The sequence below is a fragment of the Haliotis cracherodii genome, unplaced genomic scaffold, assembly GCF_022045235.1.
Source record: "Haliotis cracherodii isolate W230 unplaced genomic scaffold, xgHalCrac1.p SCAF_25, whole genome shotgun sequence".
In the NCBI taxonomy this organism is placed as follows: Eukaryota; Metazoa; Mollusca; class Gastropoda; order Lepetellida; family Haliotidae; genus Haliotis; species Haliotis cracherodii.
Genome location: NW_027266281.1, coordinates 8,750,001 through 8,776,911, shown reverse-complemented (window position 1 = coordinate 8,776,911; position 26,911 = coordinate 8,750,001). Strand labels below are relative to the sequence as shown.

Genomic DNA, 26,911 nt, shown 5'->3' with positions numbered 1-26,911 from the left:
CCCCTGTTACAGACAGATTTATTGTTGCGAACGCAGACATCTATTTAAGCTAGATATAACGATGTGAACACAATTACCTATTTCAACCAGTTCTAATGATGCGAACACATACCTTTATTTCAGCTAGCTCTAATAATGCGCACACAGACCTTTATTTCAATCAGCTACAGTGTCTAGAAGTCTCTCACTCTGTTTAACGTAGCTCCGCCTTTATAGGTTTCATGTCACATCTAATTGAAGCGTGTAACAGATCATGATTAGAATTTCATATTGCGGAAGGCGAAGGACATCGTAAACAGCCACGAAGGCTAGATGACACAGTCCTAGTTATTCACCGCGTTATTTAGAGTCGGGTCAAATATGTGACAGATCATAACACAAGGACTATTTTAGTAACATCTACATTAATCAAGATTTTGCTTTAAATATGACTGGGCGATTAAGTGCCTCACTCTAGGAGAGTGGGTTCGAATCCCGGGTGGAACTCAACCCCAAAAGTACTAGAATCTGTACTTTTACGAAGTTCGTTTTTTGACGCTGCACTCAGCAATAATCGCGCTATATGACGGCGGTCTGTAAATAATCGAATCTGGACCAGATAATCCAGTGATTAATATCATGAGCATCGATCCACGCAAATTGGATGCGATGACATGCATCAACCAAGTCAGCCAGTCTGACCGTTAGTCGCCTCTTTTGAAAAGCAGGAGTTGCTGCAGACCAATTATATAACGGATCTGAACGGGTAGTTGAAAATGTGTATTCATTAGGTGAAAAACTTTGTTAAAGGGGATTAGACCTTTCAAACTTTGAATACACTAGCTTTTTTATAATTTAGTATGGTTGTATTCAAAGTGAGTCCTCAAATAACGATGGTCTGCCTACTGTCATAAATCTTTCTCTATTCGTCAACGCCAAAAAAAGTATAAGTGTCGATTATCTGCCGAAAAAGGACACAAATAGCGAATAGGTGATGGAAATTATTTGAATGGATCCTTATCAATAAATGAAGATACCAGTTGTCCATGCATTTATCTGCATAATTATTATTGTGTCTGGAAAGCTTGGCTGCATCGTTCAAAAGAGTGATTGAATAAGTTGTGATTGGATGAGATTTGTGTTGTACATATTGAGGGCATCTTCCCGAGGCAAGGGAGTTAACTAACAGTCCACTTTCCACCCTTGCCGAACTTGGCTGGAATTTCTTGGATCGATCGTAGAGCCACCAATGGCTAATACGAGTTATGTCCCTTCTATTGACCAATCTGATTCCACTTCTCATGTCACTTGCATTTGCTTCAAACAAAATGGCGGCGCCCAATCAAGACGATATGATCGATAATCAAGATCTATGTTGTATTAAAACTGGTCTTACTTCGCAATGTGCATCAAATCACATGAGCACCTTTATTTAAAACATGAAACGATTTGAAAAATATCTGTTGACGTGGACTTTTCGGCACACAAGCTTTGCAAATCCTGCAATCGACCGGCAGTGAACGAACCAGATGTCGATTTCGTTTCGCGATTTTGTTTAGACTACGGATGGACTCGTTAGCACAGCCAAAGTATGACTCCATAATTCCGGCCTAGTTCGGCAAGGATTGAGACTGGACTTATATAGTCAGTTAACTCCCTTTCCTCGGGAAGATGATTTGAAGGTGACAATTCCGGATGCTTCAGTGGAGTACAGGAACATCTGGTGTTATCACTATTTGATAGGGATTCACATGTTGCAATGAGGTGAGGTGAGGTGAAATTGGGTTTAACGTCGCGTCCAAGATTATTGCACTTATATAGCGATGTGCATGCACGTGTGTGTGTGTGGCTGCTTGTACTAGTCCGGACTGACGCCGATTTATAGTTCTAGCCCACTGAGATACCATGCCGCAGTTAAACATGAATACCTCACTCAGACTAGTCCTTGTTTTAGCCCCTTAATGCCGAGCAGGGTAACAACAAGTACCATCTTTTAACGTCTTTTGGTATGACGCGGGCGGGGATCGAACCCCGGACCTTCCACTCTTCGGGCGGACGCTCTGCCACTAGACCACGGAGGCGGTCACATATTGCAATGAAGTTACGAAATGATAACACATGTGACGCAACCAAATAAGCATTCTTACTGTACATCAGCTATCCACACAGATACTACCATATATCCTTTAAGTATTTCTGCAATAAAGATTAACTAGTGTAATGCGTGTCATGTACTAGCAGTCGGAATCATTTAGCATTTCTTTTGATTATGGAAAGGGTTTTGTCCCTTTACTTCCAGTGGTCTCTATGCAAACTATAAACGGAGGTCACAGGAAACAAACGAGGCATTCAAAGCAAGTCATTAAAGTTAGTATGCTATTTTAAAAGGAGGGGGATATAAGCCACTCCCAACATACATTCTCTGACGAGTCCACGACATCAAGTTACAACTGGGATTAATACAGAGTTGTTTATGAGTCCACCGTGGCGTTAGGGACGCCTTACATCAGATCATATAAAAGGAAATGTTCGTGTGAAATTAACGAAGAATTTTCGACTTTTTAGGAATGCGCGCCACTCAGTCAATTTTAGTCAATTTTACGTTGAGGTTTCGTCCAACACATTATCAATATTATCATGTTTTGTATAGTGTTTTACTGGATACGAACAGTATCCTTCTTATGTTTTATAAATATATATATTTATTTTCCTATTGTGTCTCATAAGCGTTAAGGCTAGACTTTTAATTATGTCCATTTTTTGCAAAGTGTGAGAAATATATAAATTACTGATTTTAATGATATTGAGGTAATCTAAGCATGTGATAAATCCTGTTTTCTTTATTTAAAGTATTAATTGTTTATTGTTTTGCAAGTGTATCTCTGCAGACGTTGTATATTCAGCTACCAGCCGACTCGCCTTGCATCATAATACGGGCTGTGTACTCGCGGGCAGATGACCACGGAGTACGCTGATAACTGTGTTGAATTAACAAGACTAATAATTCGTTCAAATTAGGTGTGTCGGAGTCCGAGTGCGAGACTGTCGGATTAACGGGTCTGAATAGCACTGATTTAATCGGTTCCCATCATTTGTGTCTGATAAAGCCGATTGTCGGATAAACGAGTGTCGGATTAACGAGACTTGACTGTATTTCCACTCTCTTATACAAAAACAAACGCCGTGTTATGTTCGCAGTGGTATGAGCGAAAGCATACATACAACGGTTACAACTAATATCACATTCCAGCAACCAGTTCACTTCGTAACGGAACATTTTTAAGAAAGATTTATGATCAAGGTTACAACAATCAAGGCCTTAGTTAAGATTTCTAAAAAATTGAAAATGTGGAGGACATTTCCAAATTCCACGCATCAGTGACCAAAGTTATGTCTGATGCAATTCCCTATATGTATTTGTTTGTAACAGGTGAACAATTGACTTGCCTTTGCGTGTGTTTGTGATGGGTGCCACCGGATGAGCAGGATACGGTCACCTTTTCGCGAACGCCTGGTTTCATCTCAATTTGATAATGATTCATAAACGCATGCTAATGATATAGTAGGAATGTCACATTCGACTCTGCTTTATGCAGATATTTCTATTGAATATGGAAAGGGTTTTGTCGCTTTATTTAATCCTAATCAGTGGATTGTTTCGTTCACTAAAAATCACCTTCTCGGAATACACACGCAAGATGGTAGTTGCCGGGCAACAGAATGTATACACTTAAAATTCTGCTTTTAACTGTGAACTGTGAAAATGCGATCCCCGTGTTTCTTCAGACGTCATGTGAACGTCACCTGTTATGTTTTGTTTGTTCGTTGGTTGTTTGTTTGTTGTTTGACGCCGCACTCAGCACTATACCAGCTATATGACGGCGGTCTTTAAATGATCGAGTCTGCACCAGACAATCCAGTGATTGATATCATGAGCATCGATCAACGCAATTGGAATACGATGACATGCATCAACCAAGTAAACGAGTCAGACCACCCGATCCCGCTAGTCGTCTTTACGGCAAGCATGGATTGCTGAAGACCTATTCTACCAGTATCTTCACGAGTCTCACATGTTATTTGATACTCATTGATATAATGAATGTTATAACGCCAATGATACTCGTATCAAAATGCATCACATTGTCAGCCAACATCAAACATGGGTGTATACCTCTTTTGCCCGGCAGTGTATATTAATGTTAATTTTACATGTAGTCGCAATCAAGGCGTTTAAGTAACACATGATAACATGTTGGGGCGAACGGTATAATACATATGCAGACGTTTTGACATGTCACTGAATTACTGGAGTGTTTATGAGTTGAAAAACGTGATATGTAAACCGCTGGACGCTAATCACTGAACTTCCGACAGTCCGCGCTTCTTGTCAAATGGAGTCACGTTTTGTCGCTGACCCACATCTACTAGGCGGATGTATACTTAACCATGGGTAAAACTGTCGAGATGCATAATGCAGATAATGTACCGCACGTAGGTTATGACGAGAGCGTGGACACGATCATGTGAAGCACGTACAGTATGAGGAGAGAGATGAGATAATGTGAAGCACGTACAGTATGAGGAGAGAGATGAGATAATATGAAGCACGTACAGTATGAGGAGAGAGATGAGATAATGTGAAGCACGTACAGTATGAGGAGAGCGTATATGAGATAGTGTGAAGCACGTACAGTATGAGGAGAGAGATGAGATAATGTGAAGCACGTACAGTATGAGGAGAGAGATGAGATAATGTGAAGCACGTACAGTATGAGGAGAGAGATGAGATAATGTGAAGCACGTATAGTATGAGGAGAGTATATGAGATAGTGTGAAGCGCGTACAGTATGAGGAGAGCGTATATGAGATAGTGTGAAGCACGTACAGTATGAGGAGAGCGTATATGAGATAATGTGAAGCACGTACAGTATGAGGAGAATGTATATGAGATATTGTGAAGCACGTACAGTATGAGAAGAGAGATGAGATAATGTAGAGCACGTACAGTATGAGGAGAGCGTATATGAGATAATGTGAAGCACGTACAGTATGAGGAGAGCGTATATGAGATAGTGTGAAGCACGTACAGTATGAGGAGAACGTATATGAGATAATGTGAAGCACGTACAGTATGAGGAGAGTGTATATGAGATATTGTGAAGCACGTACAGTATGAGAAGAGAGTATATGAGATAATGTGAAGCACGTACAGTATGAGGAGAGTGTATATGAGATAATGTGAAGCACGTACAGTATGAGAAGAGAGTATATGAGATAATGTGAAGCACGTACAGTATGAGGAGAGAGATGAGATAATGTGAAGCACGTACAGTATGAGGAGAGCGTATATGAGATAGTGTGAAGCACGTACAGTATGAGGAGAGAGATGAGATAATGTGAAGCACGTACAGTATGAGGAGAGTATATGAGATAATGTGAAGCACGTACAGTATGAGGAGAGCGTATATGAGATAGTGTGAAGCACGTACAGTATGAGGAGAGCGTATATGAGATAATGTGAAGCACGTACAGTATGAGGAGAGTGTATATGAGATATTGTGAAGCACGTACAGTATGAGAAGAGAGATGAGATAATGTGAAGCACGTACAGTATGAGGAGAACGTATATGAGATAATGTGAAGCACGTACAGTATGAGGAGAGCGTATATGAGATAGTGTGAAGCACGTACAGTATGAGGAGAACGTATATGAGATAATGTGAAGCACGTACAGTATGAGGAGAGTGTATATGAGATATTGTGAAGCACGTACAGTATGAGAAGAGAGTATATGAGATAATGTGAAGCACGTACAGTATGAGGAGAGTGTATATGAGATAATGTGAAGCACGTACAGTATGAGAAGAGAGTATATGAGATAATGTGAAGCACGTACAGTATGAGGAGAGCGTTTATGAGATAATGTGAAGCACGTACAGTGTGAGGAGAGTGTATATGAGATAATGTGGAGCACGTACAGTATGAGAAGAGAGTATATGAGATAATGTGAAGCACGTACAGTATGAGGAGAGAGTATATGAGATAATGTGAAGCACGTACAGTATGAGGAGAGAGTAAGTGAGATAAATTGAAGCACGTACAGTATGAGGAGAGAGTATATGAGATAATGTGAAGCACGTACAGTATGAGGAGAGAGTATATGAGATAATGTGAAGCACGTACAGTATGGGGAGAGAGATGAGATAATGTGAAGCACGTACAGTATGAGGAGAGCGTATATGAGATAGTGTGAAGCACGTACAGTATGAGGAGAGCGTATATGAGATAATGTGAAGCACGTACAGTATGAGGAGAGTGTATATGAGATATTGTGAAGCACGTACAGTATGAGAAGAGAGATGAGATAATGTAGAGCACGTACAGTATGAGGAGAACGTATATGAGATAATGTGAAGCACGTACAGTATGAGGAGAGCGTATATGAGATAGTGTGAAGCACGTACAGTATGAGGAGAACGTATATGAGATAATGTGAAGCACGTACAGTATGAGGAGAGTGTATATGAGATATTGTGAAGCATGTACAGTATGAGAAGAGAGTATATGAGATAATGTGAAGCACGTACAGTATGAGGAGAGTGTATATGAGATAATGTGAAGCACGTACAGTATGAGGAGAGAGTATATGAGATAATGTGAAGCACGTACAGTATGAGGAGAGCGTATATGAGATAATGTGAAGCACGTACAGTATGAGGAGAGTGTATATGAGATAATGTGAAGCACGTACAGTATGAGAAGAGAGTATATGAGATAATGTGAAGCACGTACAGTATGAGGAGAGAGTATATGAGATAATGTGAAGCACGTACAGTATGAGGAGAGAGTAAGTGAGATAAAGTGAAGCACGTACAGTATGAGGAGAGAGTATATGAGATAATGTGAAGCACGTACAGTATGAGGAGAGAGTATATGAGATAATGTGAAGCACGTACAGTATGGGGAGAGAGATGAGATAATGTGAAGCACGTACAGTATGAGGAGAGAGTAAGTGAGATAATGTGAAGCACGTACAGTATGAGAAGAGAGATGAGATAATGTAGAGCACGTACAGTATGAGGAGAGCGCATATGAGATAGTGTGAAGCACGTACAGTATGGGGAGAGAGATGAGATAATGTGAAGCACGTACAGTATGAGGAGAGAGATGAGATAATGTGAAGCACGGACATGTTATATACAACTGTCCTCTTTATGCAAGTCGGCGGGAAATGTATATCCCAAAGAGAGTGAATCATAATTACTTTTGTTTAGAAAGACTCTGTCAAGTATCCAACAACGATGCAATGATAAATTTTGCAAAATTTATTTTGTACGTGTTCTCAACACACACCCAAAAAAAGTATCAATTAGGTAACTCTTAGATAAATAAAATGTAAATGTATTTTGTACAATGGGTCAAATGGCCTTATACAAATAAATCTGTCTGTCTGTCTGTCTATTCTACCCCGGATCTTCACGGGTCGTCAAGAATGAAAAGCAAATGCCATTTGAAATATGTAAAATGATCGACTTAATCCTTGATAAAATATGTCTGAAGTTTGGGGATAAGATGTTGTCGCTTATTTTGTTACAGCTGTTGTGATATACGTCTTCGAACAACCACGTATTGCTTTAGCATCTGAAAAAATTGGGCCTTTGGTTGATTGTAGAATAGGAATCACCAACGCTCTATTGTTGATCGATAGAGGAATTTGAAGAGGATCGGGTAGTCATTCTCGGGGACACGGTTGACTGCGTCCCATCGTATTCGACGGCGTGGGACGTTACATCCGATATTAATCACTGATCATTTTAAGGCTTTTCTGGGGCGGCGGGGTAGCCTAGTGGTTAAAGCGTTCGCTCGTCACGCCGAAGACCCGGGTTCGATTCCCCACATGGGTACAATGTGTGAAGCCCATTTGTCGTGTCCCCCCGCCGTGATATTGCTGGAATATTGCTAAAAGCGGCGTAAAACTATACTCACTCACTCACTTTACGCCCTGACTAACATACAATTGTGGGAAAAGTGAGTGAGTGAGTTGGGTTTAACGCCACTTTTAACAGTATTCCAGTTATATCGCGGCGTGTCAGCTTAATGTGGGAGGAAAACCCGAAGTGATGAAGGTCTCAGACGTTTACCACTTCGGTGAAACCCACGAGCACGGGTATGGTGCTGACAAACCTAGAAACATAAACGGGGATTCGAACCGGGATTCGAACCCACAATCATAGGTTTCTGGCGTGCCCAAGGGACGCAACTCTGCACCGGGATTCGCTGTGCAGGGTTGCGTCCCTTGGACACACCAGAAACCTATGATTGTGGGTTCGAATCCGGGTTCGCCCCGATTATGTTTCTAGGTTTGTCAGCACCATACCCGTGATCGTGGGTTTCAAAGAAGTGGTAAAACGTCTGAGACCTGCATCACTTCGGGTTTTCCTCCCACATTAAGCTGACACGCCGCGATATAACTGGAATAATGTTAAAAGCGGCGTTAAACCCAACTCACTCACTCATTTTATCTAGCTCTTACGAAAGTTATACTGGTATCCCTTTTATGAACTGTTATATGTATCTATTGTTATGTGTATGGGTGTATGCTTTTATATGTTTGTTAGTATATCAGATGCATTTAGACTTGAATTGAAACAAGAAGGCTTGGGTTGCGTAATTTTGTTTGAATACTACACCTGGGGAGCGGTCTGACTGAGCGGGTTAAGTAATTATGTCACAAGTGAAGCTTCTAGCTAATCAGCATTATAGTATAAGGTGGTGGTGATTCAAAAATAGTTAGTTTTTTCTGCTTCTTGGGTGTTGGCCAGACCTGTATTTTAACCTCCTAATTTTTAATGTTAAAGTTCAGAACACTGTGTGAGAGATTGTATCCCATGTCGGGGCTTGTGAAACAGAACTAGAAATCATGCTGATATTTGCAAATGTGTGCCTTGGAAGCTTATGTGCAACTATGGATATACGTGTTTTCGTGGACCAAGCAGTGGAGTGAACAATCAAACAGGGAAATCAGGGTGACTAAATAAGTATACAATTTGCTGTAGCCCTTTGATGGTGATATTATTTGTACATGGTAGCCCAAGCCTTATTCTCCCATAGTAAACTTAGCTGTATGGGTAATCTATCATGCATTGTTAATAAATATCTGTCTTAATTGTTGTGCGATCCTTTAATTGTGCGAATGGATTTGGAGTGTATCCCTTCGTTCCACTTCCACTCATAACACTATGTAAGTATGTTCTGTCCGGTGAGACTCAATTAAACACTCTGTCTGTGCACATGCAATTCCCTACCCGGCATCCTTGAGGGGATGTCGTTATCAGCAACACTGAATATAAAATCTCAGGATGTGAAAAACAGTTTATCGCCGTCATTTAACGCCATGGGTCACGTAACAAGCTTAACATTGATAACACTCTTGTTCCATAAAGTGCTCTTTGTAATGCAACAGAGGGAACATTGTTTCACGTACATTGTCAAGACCATCCATCAGTTCTGTGGTGTAATACGTTCTGGAATTCAACGGTGATGCTTTCATATTTATTTATTTATTTATGTATTATTTTTTTATTTTTTTTTATTATTTTTTTTTAATTATTTATTTAGTTAGTTATTTTTTATGTTGTTTTTTTTATATATTTTTTAGTGTTTTTTTTTATTTATTTATTTATTTATTTATTTATTTATTTATTTATTTTTATTTTATTTTATTTTTTTATTTTATTTTTTTATTTATTTATTTATTTATTTATTTATTTATTTATTTATTTATTTTTTATTTTTTTATTTTATTTTTTTATTTATTTATTTATTTATTTATTTATTTATTTATTTATTTATTTATTTATTTATTGTTATATAATAATTCTGACCTGAATGACGTAAAAGGTTCTGTTGTTACTATATCTATTGATGTTCCCCATGATACACGTATGGTACCAAATTGGGCAACACAACCCGGGTCCTCGTTGTAGCAAGCCGAAGCTTTAACCACACTACCAACTAACCCGTATTTTGCTCCCACTACACAAAACACAAAACTGGTTGCCATGAATATTGAAATATGCCCAAATATGTTCGCTGTTGACACTTCTATGCATGTAATTAACAAATTGGTCCTGCTATTGCAAATGCAAACAGCAGCAACGCTCAATATCTTTATTTGTTCTAATGGTAACTATATATAGATGTTAGAGCGCGGAACAATTGTAAGAAAACTTAGGAAGTAAAAGCCTTTGGAATCTTGGACCGACGTCGGTCACTCGCTCGGCCAAAACCCAGCCTGTGCAACCAACATGGTTGGGGCCCCATGCTCTATCAGCTGAATGTATATCCTGTCCGTAACATTTTTGGAAGAGGCAAATCAGAGAGCTCGCCAAAGACACCCATGTTGACTGTAGGACAGGGAAAATCCACAAACAGGCGTCTGATTGCACATCGTGCAAGTGCCAGCTTCAAACGAAGACCAAGGCCACCATTCAATAGGAAAAGACAACCGTGATCTACAAACAACGTTTCACGCTAGAGGTCGACAAGGAATGTTATTGTTCACGTTATGGTTGTTTCTGCGACGAAATCAGAAGTCCTCACTTTGGCGAACTTTATCAAAACTGCTCATTCAAAAACAACCACAAAGTCGAGGTGTCTGTCCAAATAGTTTGAACTGACTACACAAAGGCGGATCCTGAGGATGGGGGAGGTCCAGCCCTATTCCCCTTCTTTTGAAAACAAATGCAGTAGGCAGTGAAATTATCTGAGAGAGGATTTTAATATTTTGACCCCTCCCTTTTAAAATTGCTGGATCGGCCCTTGATTCACTTCGTCACACCATGCTTCACCTGTCACATTAGGTGAGGTGAAATGGGGTTTATTGTTCAACTTATATAGCCACGTGCATGTACGTGTGTCTGTTTGGCTGCTTGTACTAGTCCGGACTGAGGCCGATTTATAGTGCTTGCTCACTGAGATACCATGCCGCAGTTTAACATGAATACCCCACTCAGACACAGTATACTGACTCCGAGCCGACCAGTCCTTGTTTTAGCCCCTTAATACCGAGCGCCAGACATGGTAACAACAAGTACCATCTTTTAACGTCTTTTGGTACGACGCGGTCGGGGATCGAATCCCGGACCTTCCGCTCTCCGGGCGGACGCTCTACCACTAGACCACGGAGGCGGTCACCTGTTACATTGAATCAGACTGAAAGTGGCAGCTGCATCACGCTTATTGTGATACCCGGCAAATGGATACAGCTCGATTATGTAATGCCTGTAGATGTTGTTTGTTCTTTAACGCCGCACTCAGCAATATTCCAGCTATATGACGGCGGTCTGTAAATAATCGAGTCTGGACCAGACAATCCAGTGATTGACATCCTGAGCATCGATCCATGCAATTGGGATACGATGACGTGCATCAACCAAGATCCTGTTAGTCGCCTCTTACGACAAGCCTTGTCGCCTTTTCAGTAGGCATGGGTTGCTGAAGACCTATTCTATCCCGGATCTTCACGGGTCACAATGCCTGTAGTAGATCTATTGATAACTATTATAGCATTATAGCAAAGCAAATTTGATGCCTGTGGCGATGTTTTGGGTTTAATGAAGTGTTACTCTCGAAAAAAGCCCGTTATTGGTTCCAGCATGAACTTCCTTGCGTGACCTTCACGAGGTCACGGTTATCCAATCAAAAGGTATAAGACAAGGTCAAGCTTGTACGACACACGATTGACATGCGGATTTATTTAGTATCGTATCACCTGCCTCTTCACCCCGCGCCGTTGGTAATAAATTATGAAAGCATCCATCTTAGACGAGATACTGCCCATTACACTTTAGTGGTTTTACCTATTGACATTTGAATATGGAAAATGGTTCACTTGTACAAAGCGATCTTAGCGCTAAGTCGATCGTAACTCCCATACTTTAACCCAGGCGTACGATAGTCCTAGCCCTGAGATCGCTTTATGCCAGTGGCCATATATATTCTTCATTAATGCAGCGTGGCATCGTATATTGCTTTTGTTGGCAGCCGCATCACGGCAAATGGATACAGCTCGATTATGTAATGCCTGTAGTTGTTGGTTTGTTGTTTTACGCCGCACTCAGCAATATTCCAGCTATATGACGGCGGTCTGTAAATAATCGAGTCTGGACCAGACAATCCAGTGATTAATATCATGAGCATCGATCAACGCAATTGGGTTCGATGACATGCATCAACCAAGTCAGCGAGCCTGACCACCCGATCCGGTTAGTCGCCTTTTACGACAAGCATAGTCGCCTTTTAGGGCAAGCATGGGTTGCTGAAGACCTATTCTAACGCGGAAATATTGCTTTTGAATCATACAACGTAACACTGTTTAAATATAGCATTGAGAATCGCTAAAATACACGTGGGTAAATGTCAGAAAGTTATTAGTATCGTCAATTCAATCATGTTGTGTAATATTCGGAAATAGCTGATTCATTTTAGTGTAAGGGAAACGGTAGCAAAGACTCAACTCGAATCTGATTTCCTTGTCGAAGAGGATGAGGATGAGTTGAGTCTTTGCTACCGTTTCTAGACAAGGGATGGAGACCACGTACCTGTTGTAGTAGTTGAGGAAGTAGGTAGCGGCGTCGTCGTGGTACTCGGCATGGGGACGAACGGTTGTCGACTGGTAGGCCCCCGGGGATTGTACAGCGGCCTCAGGAGTATCTGCACCCCTCCGCTAGGGTCAGGCGGTGGGGCGGTAAAGTATTGCACCTGCCCAGGATACCGGTTACGTGGGTATCTCTGGGGATATCCTCTCGAGGGGGGCGGGTTACGCGGGGCGTACCCCCTTGGTGATTCTCCGGGGTACGCTCCCTGTGGAGGCCCTCTTTGGTAAGTTGGTGACGGGAATCCCCTTGGGGGCTGTGATCCTGGGTAGCCGCCAGAGAGCTGTGCACTTTGATAGCTGCTGAGAGCTGGACCGTTTTGAGATGCTCTATTTAGATAATCCGGTTGGGGAGGCCCACCTACTGGCTGGCTGTTTGGGTATCCATTTTGGGGTGGTGCATTTTGTTGTTGGTATGACCCTTGGGATGCAGCACCAGGTTGATATCCACCTTTTGGGGGTGGTCCGCCTTGATATCCGCTTGACGGCACTACACCTGTATATCCGCTTTGAGATGCCTGTGGTCCACCCTGATATCCACCTTGTGCTGGTGGTGGTCCACCCTGATATCCACCTTGTGCTGGTGGTGGTCCACCCTGATATCCACCTTGTGCTGGTGGTGGTCCACCCTGATATCCACCTTGTGCTGGTGGTGGTCCACCCGGATAGCCACCTTGTGCTGGTGGTGGTCCACCCGGATATCCTCCTTGGGGTGGAGGTGGTCCACCCGGATATCCACCTTGTGCTGGTGGTGGTCCACTCGGATATCCTCCTTGAGGTGGAGGTGGTCCACCTGGATATCCGCCTTGGGATGGAGGTGGTCCACCCGGATATCCCCCTGAAGATGATCCATACTGAGATGGATTGTTCTGGTATGATGGGGGTGGAGCTCCGGGGTATCTCGACCCAGAACCATATTGTGATGGGTAACCCCGTTGAGGAGTATTCGAGTTCTGACCCTGGTAACCGTATGGAGGGTTGTTATAGCTCGAGGGTTGGAGCATGGCGCCATGTTGATGTATCAGGCACACAGCTGAAACATTGAGGCATTCATTTCAGTGTTATGTCTTTGTAATATCCTTATGTAGGGCGTTCAAGGTGAGTGAGTGAGTTGGGTTTAAAACGTTTTTTTTATAGTATTTCACCCATATCAGTCAGCTGAGTGTGGGAGGGAGTCCTGAAATAATGCAAAACCTAGAGTGAGTGAGTATGTTTTTACGCCGCTTTTAGCAATATTCCAGCAATATCACGGCGGGGGACACCAGAAATGGGCTTCACACATTGTACCCATGTCGGGAATCGAACCCGGGTCTTCGGCGTGACGAGCGAACGCTTTAACCACTAGGCTACCCGACTGCCCGCTAACAAACCTAGAAACGTAATCGGGAAGAAAATGGGATTTGAACAAGCGATCACAACACAACTGTTACGTCTAAGGGAAGCAACTCTGCAGAGTGCAAAGTGACGTCTTTAACGACTAGGTTAGACGTGACCGCTACTCCCGCGTGACATACATACATACATACATACATACATACATACATACATACATGCGTAGTCCCACGCGTTCTAAAATTGTCCTTTAGCGTGTCACTTAAATACGTTGCTTTTACTTGCATTTACATGGCAACAAGTATTGTATTTTGAAGAAATGTTAGGACATACGCGCCAAGTACATAATATTTTGTTCGAGGTCCTCGAGTGGTTTCTATTTGACAACGCATGATTGATATAGACGGATATATGTGCTAACAGACAATAGTTCATTGTTAATGTCCATGAATAGAGCATAATGATGGATGGACATAGTCAGTTTGGGTATATTGAGGGAAAATGGCGATTTTGCAATTTGTTATAAAAGCCCTATCGGCTTTAAACATGAACAAAGTTCGGAACATTTAACAGGCAAAACATTATTCACATAAACATCGCTCCGAGAAAACAGATTACAGTTGGTGAATTTATATAAACATGTTCATGTTGAATACATATGACAATAGTACAATTAATCTGTAAGCTTCAGCCAATGGGCTCGGAGTTTAAGGAATGCAGTATCACAATTTCAATATTTTGTTTAAAATGTATTACGTTATTATAAATAAAATATTTTACTTTAAATAATAATTCGTGGACTGATTTTAGAATTTTCATGTTCAATTGCGTCTGTAAATGAAGAGTTGTCACATATAGCTTTTTTCAGGTTATATTCATGGGTCTAAAAATACATGTTTTTTTCTAATAATTGCAAAATGTCTTCAGGTATATGGAAATGATAACACATCTTGAACTGATAACCACATTTTGTTTAGTGAATAAGCCTCAGTGAATACATTATGATTCTCATATTGGATTGCATTGTGGTACCAGTGGAATAAATGGGGGTGCATGAAGTTGCAGTGTAGTTGCAAAGCTGCATCAACGGAGCTAATGTAGTTGCAATGTACATGTCACCATATTACTTACACATTTTACACAATAAAGTGTTCCCTATATGAAAAATGTTCTAACACGTAATTTGAAAATGATCTCAATACGAGTGAGTGAGTATGGTTTTACACCGCTTTTAGCAATATTCCAGCAATATCACGGCGGGGGACACCAGAAATGGGCTTCACACATTGTACCCATGTCGGGAATCGAACCCGGGTCTTCAACGTGACGAGCGAACGCTTTAACCACTAGGCTATCCCACCGCCCCTTCTTCAATATGACGCAGATGATATTCATACGTGTAGAAAGTAAAGGTTATTTGAAGTGGAGCACGTGATTCTGAGCATACATCTTCAGATATGTCACGTTCACTCGCCTGGCGTTAATATGGATTAGTTGTAGCAGTTTCATAACCCCTTGAACTGCTGAACTCGTTTCCTAATAAACACATCAGGGTCAGAGCCATGTATCGGATTGACCTTCCTACTACTGCCAAGACACAAATCATCGTAAGAAGACAACTGCGCGTGACAAAAGGACAACAGGTCAAAATGGAGAATATGGACAGATGTATCAGATGTATACTTGATGATATTAATTTTAACATGGTGTGTATTTCACGAAAAGGTATTTGAGTACCAAAATGGTGTTACCTTCTCTACACGAGTCTTATAATAATCATTGGTTCCATTGCAAAGACATTTTTTCTTGTCAAATAACATGTTGATCTCATCAAGTGATCTGACAAGATTGAGCCACGAGGGAAATTGTCTAGATCAGCTTAGCATGTTATTTAGGTCAAGCATATTATCTTAATTTACGGATTGTGGAAGGGAGACGTTTGGTATGTAGGTCGAAATGAAAAGTATTGAACATGATTTCTCTAGGCATCTTGTAGTTTGTTTGGGTCTGGGCTGGTAGTGGTCCTTATACATATTATAAAGACTTGTAATCCTTCATGGACAAGAGAAGAATTTATAATACGTTTTATATTGATAACTTCTATATTCTTGTAATGACCTTTCATGGCTACTTCCTGCCCCTCCATTGAATGAAGAGTAAATATATATATGATATTATGTTTACTCCAGGTGGGACTAATGAATGAACAAAGATCACAATAGCACGAGCATTCCAGTAGGATTAGCTGGAGAGAAACCAAGTAAATACAATGAGTGAGTGAGATGGGTTTGACCCAAATTTTAACAGTATTCCAGTTATATCACGGCGTGGCAGCTTAATGTGGGAGGAAAGCCCGAAGTGATGCAGGTCTCAGACGTTTACCACTTCGGTGAAACCCACGAGCACGGGTATGGTGCTGACAAACATAGAAACGTACTCGGGGCGAAACGGGATTCGAACCCACAGTCATAGGTTTCTGGCGTGCAAATCGCGGCGCCTTAGACAACAGTACGTTTGACTCATAAATAAAGTGGGATAGATCTAGATTTGATGAAGAACTCTGCGCGCTTTGATTGTAGCCTACATTTTCAACATTCATTGATATATACAGCGGGGCAAAAGACAGTACACATCTACGTTTGATGGTGGCTAAAAATGAAGCAATCAAGAAATTCTTATTCGATGGTGATTTTTTTATACGGGTATCATAGACCTTAAGTTTTCAATGTTTCGGGGACTGTTTTCAGCCTTGTAACTGTTTGTTCAAATCCAGTTTCCAGTGTATACTTTCTTGGGCACGTCAGGAACGTAAGATTGTGGGTTCGAATCCCGGTTCGACCCGATAATGTTTCTAGTTTTGTCAGCACGTAACCGTCCAAAAGAGTGATAAACGCCTGAAACTTGCATCAATTCCAGCTGTCCTCCCACATCAAGCTGACATGCCGTGATATAACTGCAACAGTGTTCAAATAATTGCGGCGTAAAACCCAGCTCACTCACAAGCGAGGAGTCAGGGATTGTACCAGCTGAAAGTTCGCGTTCTCCCCTGGATTCGTCACCATGGTGTACGATACCGTCACTGTCGTAACAGTCGACTAGCAAAGGGTGTTTATGCTCGTTCAGTTGGCCATATTCGCGAGGCAAGGGCGTTGACTGACTGAGAAAGTCCAGTTTACACCCTTGACCAGCTAGGCTGGAGTTTCTGGGCTCGATCGTAGCGCCACCAGTGGCTATTACGAGTTATGTCCCTTCTAGGTACCTTCTATGTCCATCCTATTGACCAAGCAGATTCCACCTCTCATTACTTCGCGAAGTGCATCAAATCACGTGAGTACCTTGATCATAAACAAGACAAGATTTGGAAAATATATGTTGGCACAGAGTTGACTTTACACATGTTTTGCAAAGCCTGCAATCGACCGAAATCTGCACGGCAGTTTACGAACCGGATGTCGATTTCGTTACGTGATTTTGACTTGATTTACAGACTCGTTAGTCCAGCCAACATATAACTCAATAACCCCAGCCTTAGTTCGACAAGGGCGGAAACTGGACTTATATTGAATCAGTTAACTCCCTTTCCTCGGGAAGATGGCAGTTGGCTAATTGCGTAATCACTGTATGGGATGATCCAGACACACTATTTCAGTATACAAATGGCTACTGTTGACGAGGTCAATATGTTAAGAAAAGCACCGAGACCCCGACCCCTGGGGTGGTCTGATAGGACCGAGGCCGCAGGCTAAATAGTTTATTGATTTATCTCTCTCTGCGACAATATACCACAAATCACTGTTGACAAAATCAGTACGCGGCGACAAGGACCGGAGCACCCGAGGACCCGAGGACCGGAGGACCCGAGGACCCGACCCCTGTGCTAGTTTTTAGTATATTGCCCTCATTGAGAGTAATCATTCCTTTGCTTATTCCGAAATTCACTTTATATTTTATTAAACCTTTAAACTATCCTTCTTTTCATTACAGGAACGTAGCTGCGAGCCGTGCAATGTCATTACAAGACGCCATCTTGTTTTCTAGAAGACGAGCCAATGTTTATCAAGTGACAGGTCTATACTGGTCATGTGACGAGGTCAGTGTCAGTCAGTGATTTTGGGGTCAATATTGAAATGTATTGTCTCGTCACGTGGAACGGATTAACCAATGGAATTGCAACATGTTTAATGGAAGTACAACAATACCTATTAAACCTTGACTACAATTGACTGCGGTGTTAAACAATATTCAGTTTATTACCCGTGCTTTACTTGAATCAGAAGTCATACGTAAATGAATCTAACAGTGTATGAATATAGTGTGGTGTTAAAGTACGAAAGGTGCTGGCTATAAATAGTGAAATTAGCATCTGAAGCATTAATCAAGAAATGGGCTTAACCCCGTTCTCCTTGCACACGCCCTTTGTAGATTAACCTTATATATAAGTAATAAATCACAACCTGCACGGACTTCATGTGGAATTTTCCAAAGCAGTGTCTGAAACTCAGCAGAGAAAACAAACAAGGGTGCCGTTGTACAAAGCGATCTTAACGCAAAGGTGATCGTTACTCCCATGACAATTTTCGACAATTTTACGATTTCATAATACTAATACTAAACTATCCACTAACTTTTTCCTTTTTATTTTCATTGTTAAAGTAATTAGAAAATGATGACAAAAAAGAATTTTAAATACTATCTATCATCGTATTTCCAGATAACAATGGCTTTTCGCTCAGTAACATGAGAAAATACCGGCAAATACCTGTTTTCGAAGCTTTGTATAAATAACACGTGCGAAGATTCGTTCGATCTTTGGTAGCGTCAGAAAGCTCTGAACATCAGTAAAATTACAGTTACCTCGCCAGTAGTATTTTCGGAGTTGTAACATGCGATTTTATTGGATAGAAATTGGATTCTAATGACAATTTGCTCTAATCTAATGAGGGTCGTGATTGGTCAAATTCAAGCACGTGACCGAAGGCAGCCAATCAAACTACATCAATGTATATCATCGTCAGATATATTTCAGATTAAGACGAAAGTCTTTGATGAAATCGTGTTAATTTAAACGTTTAAGCAGGAAATCGCAAACTATGTTTAAATTAGGGAACTTCGTGGACACATCGTGCAAGATTACTACCTGTGAGAAAGATTTCTCATGCATATATTTTGGCATGGTGTCCAAGCGTAAAAGTGTAATTTGACTTACATAGTACACGATCGCACGAAAGGATGGAAATATTAATATGTAAGTTTGACAATTCTTAGAAATATTTTTGTCGATTTTATTTATTACTTTGTTTACGTTTTAGTTAAGATTTTGCTTGCAACGTCTTTATATTGCTCTTTGGCAGATTCTTTTTTCAGGAACATTGCGGGAAATAGTTCATAATCTTAAATTTATTGATAAAATATGATAATAGAAATGAAATATGCTGATGCTGTTAAAAGTGATAAATTTAATAAATCAATGACAGGTAGGTTCATGAATCTTTATATTATTATGACGCGGCTACAGTGTAGCGGGTATACCGACCTGTGTTGTGAGACGAATTAACGAGCGGAGTATTTTGAAGATGGACTCCTTTTTACCCAGCTATCTCTGTGTTCTGATTTATGTACCATGTTTACAACCTAAAATAAACTGCAGGCCTGCTGACGCTTAAAACTATCAGCCCGAGAAAAAAAGTTTCTGTCTCGGGCCTACGGGCCGATGTCTATTTCGAATACTGTTCCGAAACAACGCTCGCCAAACGTTATGATACACAATCAATCAATGCGTAACGTCAGGAATTTGATATACAGGTGTCCCACTTTCGTCAATCAACGTAAATTAGTAATTAAACAGTTCGTGTAAAGTTTAATAAAAACATGTTATCATGTCGGTGGTAACAAAATAAGTTTCATAATTCAAAAGTGTGTAACTACTTTACTTTTTTAGTTCATGTTAAAAAGTGGAATTAAAAGGACAGAGCGAGTTGTTTACGCGTTGATCTATCAGTTTAACCGTTACATAACGGCATACTGGTTTAACGCCACACGGAACGGCGTATCTGATATATCACGGCATACTGGTTTAACGCCACTCAGAACAGCGTAGCCGTTATGTGACGGCATATTGGTTTAACGCCACTCAGAACAGCGTAGCCGTTATGTGACGGCATACTGGTTTAACGCCACTCAGAACAGCGTAGCCGTTATGTGACGGCATACTGGTTTAACGCCACTCAGAACAGCGTAGCCGTTATGTGACGGCATACTGGTTTAACGCCGCTCAGAACAGCGTAGCTGTTATGTGACGGCATACTGGTTTAACGCCACTCAGAACAGCGTAGCCGTTATGTGACGGCATACTGGTTTAACGCCGCTCAGAACAGCGTAGCCGTTATGTGACGTCATATTGGTTTAACGCCGCTCAGAACAGCGTAGCTGTTATGTGACGGCATACTGGTTTAACGCCACTCAGAACAGCGTAGCCGTTATGTGACGGCATACTGGTTTAACGCCACTCAGAACAGCGTAGCCGTTATGTGACGGCATACTGGCTTAACGCCACTCAGAACAGCGTAGCCGTTATGTGACGGCATACTGGTTTAACGCCACTCAGAACAGCGTATCTGATATATCACGGCATATTGGTTTAACGCCACTCAAAAACAGCGCAGCCGTTATGTAACGGCATACTGGTTTAACGCCACTCAGAACAGCGTTGCCGTTATGTGACGGCATACTGGTTTAACGCCACTCAGCACTGCGTAGCCGTTATGTGACGGCATACTGGTTTAACGCCACTCAGCACAGCGTAGCCGTTATGTAACGGCATACTGGTTTAACGCCACTCAGAACAGCGTAGCCGTTATGTAACGGCATACTGGTTTAACGCCACACGAAAAAGAGTAGCCGTAGAGGGGTGCAGAACATGATTCCGAAATAATTGTTCTCAAAAGGCGACTAACGGGATCGGGGGGTCAGACTCGCTGCCTTGGTCGATGCATGTCATCGTATCCCAATTGCATGGATCGATGCTCATGATGTCAATCACAGGATTAGCTGGTCAAGACTTGATTATTTTCAGATCGCTGTCATAGATCTGGAATATTGCTAAATGTGTCCTTACACAAAAAAAACACAAACAAAAAACACTTAAACACGAAAAGAAGTGATGCGAAAACACGACCAGGTGGCACTGTGTCTTTTTTTAAAAGAGGTAATTGTTGGAATGTAGTCTCGTGACGATATAAAGCACGTGTGTGGCTTGTTGCGTCAGAAGCACCTGTCATTGTCACTGGCTGCCTCAGTCCTGGGTTCTGTACGATGAATAATTCACTCTACTGCTCACAGGCCTATACATGGTAGGATACATATCAATCATGGACTGCCACAGCACATGTCATGTTTTGTGAGAAGGTCTCTCTTCTGTTTGGAATGTACGAAGCTGCGTGAGGAAACGAAAATAGGACAACATGTTTGGAGAACACCAGAGAAAATACAACCGAAATAACATCGCATTGCCAGCCTACGCATTACACATTGTGTATACGTTTCCAATATCTGAACTCATAAATAGTTGGATATAAAAAAAAAATTAAAAATATAAACTGCACTGATAAGGTGAGTTCTAACGATTAATTATTTTTTAATATGTGCTTCGTTCCGTTCACACTTCCACGTTGCTTTTTACTTGTACCGGTGCTTTCGTTACCGATTGCAACTTTCCGTCATCGGCTTGACGGAATGCCACGAGTTGTCACGAATGACATAAGAAATGACGACCAGGAAGGATTCCTGGGAATTTGTATAGAGAGTGGACATTTTTTTCGTCTTTAACTGCAAAACCAGATATATTATTTAATAGTTGAAACTATGAGTGAGTGAGTGATTGAGTGAATATAGTTTTACGCCGCTTTTAGCAATATTCCAGCAATTTCACGGCGGGGGACACCAGAAATGGGTTTCACACATTGTACCCATGTGGGACATCGAACCCGGGTCTTCGGTGTGACGAGCGAACGCTTTAACCACTAGGCTACCCGACCGCCCTGGAAAAAATTAGCCTAAATATTTATTTTTAAAAGCTTCCTGCAACAATTTACTTTTTGTGGACAATTCGTTTTCAACACTTTAAGCACAAATATGTTTGGCAAGCATTTTGTGAGTCAATTTATTAATTTCTCCTTGATATGGCATTATGGAAGAGGTGTTTCCGGGGCGGATAACATCAATTAAAAGGTTACAGTGCCTTGATTAGCATGTCACTGGATGAAGTCGATGCTCGTCAATAATGGAATCATTAGAGGTTTTCGATATCACTAGTCAGCTGACACTGCGAAAACGAGAAAGCTATTTTTTTCCAAACACATTTCTTTTTACAAACATGTTGGTCAAATAAAAATCCACAGAGTGCCTTTATTATATATCATTTTATGGATGGGTTTCTGAGCATGATGTAGCCTGCGGGTAAAAGATGAATCGGTTGGGGTCATTTACGGAAAAATACGTACGTAATAAAGGTCAGGTAGGTTATATTTTCAGTGTTTACAAACATGACCAATGAGTATGTAATTGCTGCCATAAGCAGTCTATATTGTGGTTCAGTCTGGTGTATTCCCATATATTGTGGTTCAGTCTGGTGTATTCCCGTATATTGTGGTTCAGTCTGGTGTATTCCCATATATTGTAGTTCAGTCTGGTGTATTCCCATATATTGTAGTTCAGTCTGGTGTATTCCCAAATATTGTAGTTCAGTCTGGTGTATTCCCATATATTGTGGTTCAGTCTGGTAACAAACGCGTATCTGAGGACTTTTACACGTGTAGGCAGCAATGGAGATATAAATTGCAAAAACATTTAGCAAGGACGGTAGATTTTAGACCTGTTCTTGTAAACCTCTGTGGCTTGTTTGTCCCTCTTTTAAAATAGTTTGATTTGGTCGAAATAAGTTGAAAATTTTAGTTTGTCTCTGTGTGGGACATCGGTATGCTTTTCGTCACGTGGTGACAATGTACTTTGGCCAGACTCTTCACAAACGTGATGCGTTATAGACTAGAGTAGCTTCCCTTTGCTAAAGGGCAATAACTCTAGCGGGAGGACCTGGGGATTGCCGCAAAAGACAACCACTGGCAAAGTTATGTTTGTGCTTTAAACAATACCTTGATACATGTGTGTTGGCAACTGTCTTTTTGCCGATATGGTAGTTAAGGCACTGTCGATAACACAAATTTCAGAACTATATTACCTGTAGGCACTGTCCGACAGACCACTCAACCACTACAGGCGCTACCACAGCACCACTACATTCGCTACCACTCAACCACTATGGGCTCTGGGGGCACGGGTGGCCCAATCGTCTAAGGCGCCGCGATTCGCTGTGACGAGTTGCATCCCTTGGGCACGCCTCCACAGCACTTTGGTTATATGCTACTATATCTAACTACATCTTAATACAACGATTAATCGGGATGCCGCCACCACCAACTGCCACAACTACTTTCCTTTCCTTCTTTGGGTGGATGTCACGTGGACTAATAGAAACCCGTGACAAGGCATGACGTGTACTAAATGTCATCGTTTATGACTCCTGTTTCCGTTACATCACCGAAGATTTTTATATTCCGGAGAGTTCTTGCTTTCTGGATATAATTCTGAGATTATTCAGAGATTATTCTGAGGCTATTCTGAGACAAACCTGATGCTATTCTGATATTTTTCGATGATATTCCAAGCTTATTCCAAGGTTAATGTAAAAACCGATGCTAGGATGATGTTGTGTTCGATAATATTCCAAGCTTATTCAAAGGTAATTGTAAAAGATTATACCGATGCTATAACGATATTGTTTTCGATAATTTTTCAAAGCTTATTCCAAGGTAATTGTAAACGATTATACCGATGTTATAACTATATTTCTTTCGATAATATTCCAAGCTTATTCCAATGTTATTGTAAACGATTATACCGATGTTATAGCGATATTTTTTCGATAATATTCCAAGCTTATTCCAAGGCTATTATAAATGATTATTCCGGTGCAATTCCGAGATTATTCCGAGCTTTCCTTAAACAAGTTTTATCTCAGTTTGTGATTATTATAATCCTGGGAAAATTCTGAGGCCTTTCCAATGCTATTCGAAACTGTTTGAGACCATTCTGAGGCTATTACGATGCCGTTCCCATGCAATACGGTGGCTATGTCGAGACAACATGATTGAGCCTGAGCAACACGTTCATGTATTCGGACATGCCTGAATAGAACGATGTGTTCTGTTACATAATTCTACAGTTTGGATAATGTATATTTGTCAATCATCAATCATCTATCCATGTTGAAGACCATCAATGCCGAGCAGTGACATTTCATAGACGACCGTGCGCACGTATGCCCACTTAAAACGGCAGCTGTCAATCACTTGTTTCGCATCGTGTTACAAGACGCGAGTGAAAGATGCATGAAAAGGATCAATGTCAGTCTTAAAATTCCACAGTTTAAATTATGTCCGGCTTCAACAGACAAGGTCGATCTAATAGCTTAAAGAAGTTTGACAGCATGGCCGGTTGTTTGTCTAAAACTGTAATTATTTATAATTTATTGATTATCGTTCATTCACCTCAGCTTGCAGCTGCTACCTTGTCATAAGATGCTTGCTATAGGATTGGTAGCTTCCATGATGTCACTGTGTGGTCTGGTACAGTGCCTACTGTTGACTTGTTATCAGATATACTGTCTAATATAATATTGCGGTGTGGTCTGGTGTATTCCCATATATAACGGTTCAGTCTCGCATTTTGCTATTTAGTGCGGTTCAGTCTGGTGTATTCCCATATATTGTGGTTCTATCTGGTGTATTCCCATATATTGTGGTGCTTCTGGTGTATTCCCATATATTGTGGTTCAGTCTGGTGTATTCCCATAAAATTGTGGTGCATCTGGTGAATTCCCATATATTGTGGTGCATCTGGTGTATTCCCATATATTGTGGTTCAGTCTCGGATTTTTCTATATATTGTGGTTCAGTCTGGTGTATTCCAATATATTGTGGTTCAGTCTGGTGTATTCCAATATATTGTGGTTCAGTCTGGTGTATTCCAATATATTGTGGTTCAGTCTGGTGTATTACAATATATTGTGGTTCAGTCTGGTGTATTACAATATATTGTGGTTCAGTCTCGGATTTTTCTATATATTGTGGTTCAGCCTGGTGTATTCCCATATATTGTGGTTCAGTCTGGTGTATTCAAATAAATTGTGGTTCAGTCTGGTGTATTCCCATATATTGTGGTTCACTCTGGTGTATTCCAATATATTGTGGTTCAATCTGGTGTATTCCCGTATATTGTGGTTCAATCTGGTGTATTCCCATATATTGTGGTTCAATCTGGTGTATTCCCATATATTGTGGTTCAGTCTGGTGTATTCCCATATATTGAATGTCAATCAACAGGACACCACGAAACAGTGTTTATCGCCCGGATAACCAACTTTTGAAATGTTAACGAATTATTGATAGTAGCAATGTCCCAACTCACCCAACTATACTTATCCTAGATGGTTAAACATTCTGCTTATCCTTAGAGCATGCTTATCCTTATCCTAGATGGTTAAACATTCTGCTTATCCTTAGAGCATGCTTATCCTTATCCTAGATGGTTAAACATTCTGCTTATCCTATGAGCATGCTTTTGCACGGAGTACAGCGCCATGTTATTATTATTATTATTTTTTTAAATTATTATTATTATTAAAAATGGACTATTATTATCTTGTTTACTGCAGGGTATTTCACATGGATTCGAGGTAGCGGACTATCCGCGAAGCATCGATACATCCGTATTAAGACATAGTTCCGTATATACTGTTATTCCGATAAAACTTTCATCCGGGACACCAAAACTACAACACTGTGGTTGACACAATCCAGTGTGATGATACATAAAACTTAGGGTATTTAAAAACGCTTCCTGTGTCCTGACCTCGGTAATACGTTCTCATATACTGAGATGTGATAAAACACAAAAACACAAATTCCTTGAATATTATTTCGTATGTTCGTTCTAGTCTATTCTCTGTTGGTCGGATATTTCCGCCTGCAGCAGCTATGACAGTGCTTGATGTCAGGGAACATTACCCTTCTGACAAGTGAAGTAAGTATATGTGGCACATTCTAAAATTTATGAACTTCTCTTGGGGGAATTTTGGGGGGAGAGAGAGAGAGAGAGAGAGAGAGAGAGAGAGAGAGACAGACAGACAGACAGACAGAGACAGACAGAGACAGAGACAGACAGAGACAGAGAGACAGAGAGAGAGAGAGATATGAATTTTTGTGTTGAATGCTGGTATTTTTTATTAATGTTTAATCATGATTTCAAACAATATATAGATATACGTTTTTGTACTAATAATATTCGGGGTATTCAACATAGTAGATTCGATACCTACTTGATTCAAATCAAGAATTGTTAATTTGCGAAGAGAGAGAGAGAGAGGGGGGGAGAGAGAGAGAGAGAGAGAGTGAAAGAGAGAGGTGGGAGAAAGAGATATGAATTTTTGTTTTGAATGCTGGTATTTTTTATTAATGTTCAATCATGATTTCAAACAATATATAGATATATGTTTTTGTTATTACTAACAATATTTGTGATATTCAACATTATAAGTAGATTCGACACCCACTTGACACTAAAAATATCTGTCTATGCGAAGAGAGAGAGGGAGAGGGGGGGGAGAGCATTCGGAAAAGAAAGAGGGGAAGGGGGAGAGAAGTGCAGCATAAGTGTTGTTTAAAGTCTCACTTAACAATATTCCAGTTATACCAAAACGAGATTCATTTGTTAACTCACGAAAGGTGCTTCAAAGCCTGCACATCCTCATCAGATTAAAGTGATCAGATACCCCAGTCTGTTTGACGGTATAGCACAGTGTCAACCCTGAATAGTTCCTCACATGATATT

The 26,911-nt window shown here is 40.8% G+C and overlaps 1 protein-coding gene across 1 annotated transcript in view; it reads right to left on the bottom strand.

Annotated features, from left to right (window-relative positions):
- The window catches only part of LOC139472751 (uncharacterized), a 52,158-nt gene that overhangs the window by 15,561 nt on the left and 9,686 nt on the right, over positions 1-26,911 (bottom strand). Inside the window, exons 2-3 of the mRNA XM_071255219.1 lie at positions 13,278-13,670; positions 12,585-13,211 (exon numbers count right to left, since the gene is read on the bottom strand). Coding sequence (XP_071111320.1) covers positions 12,585-13,211; positions 13,278-13,670 — 1,020 coding nt within the window. The remainder of the gene's footprint in view (positions 1-12,584; positions 13,212-13,277; positions 13,671-26,911) is intronic.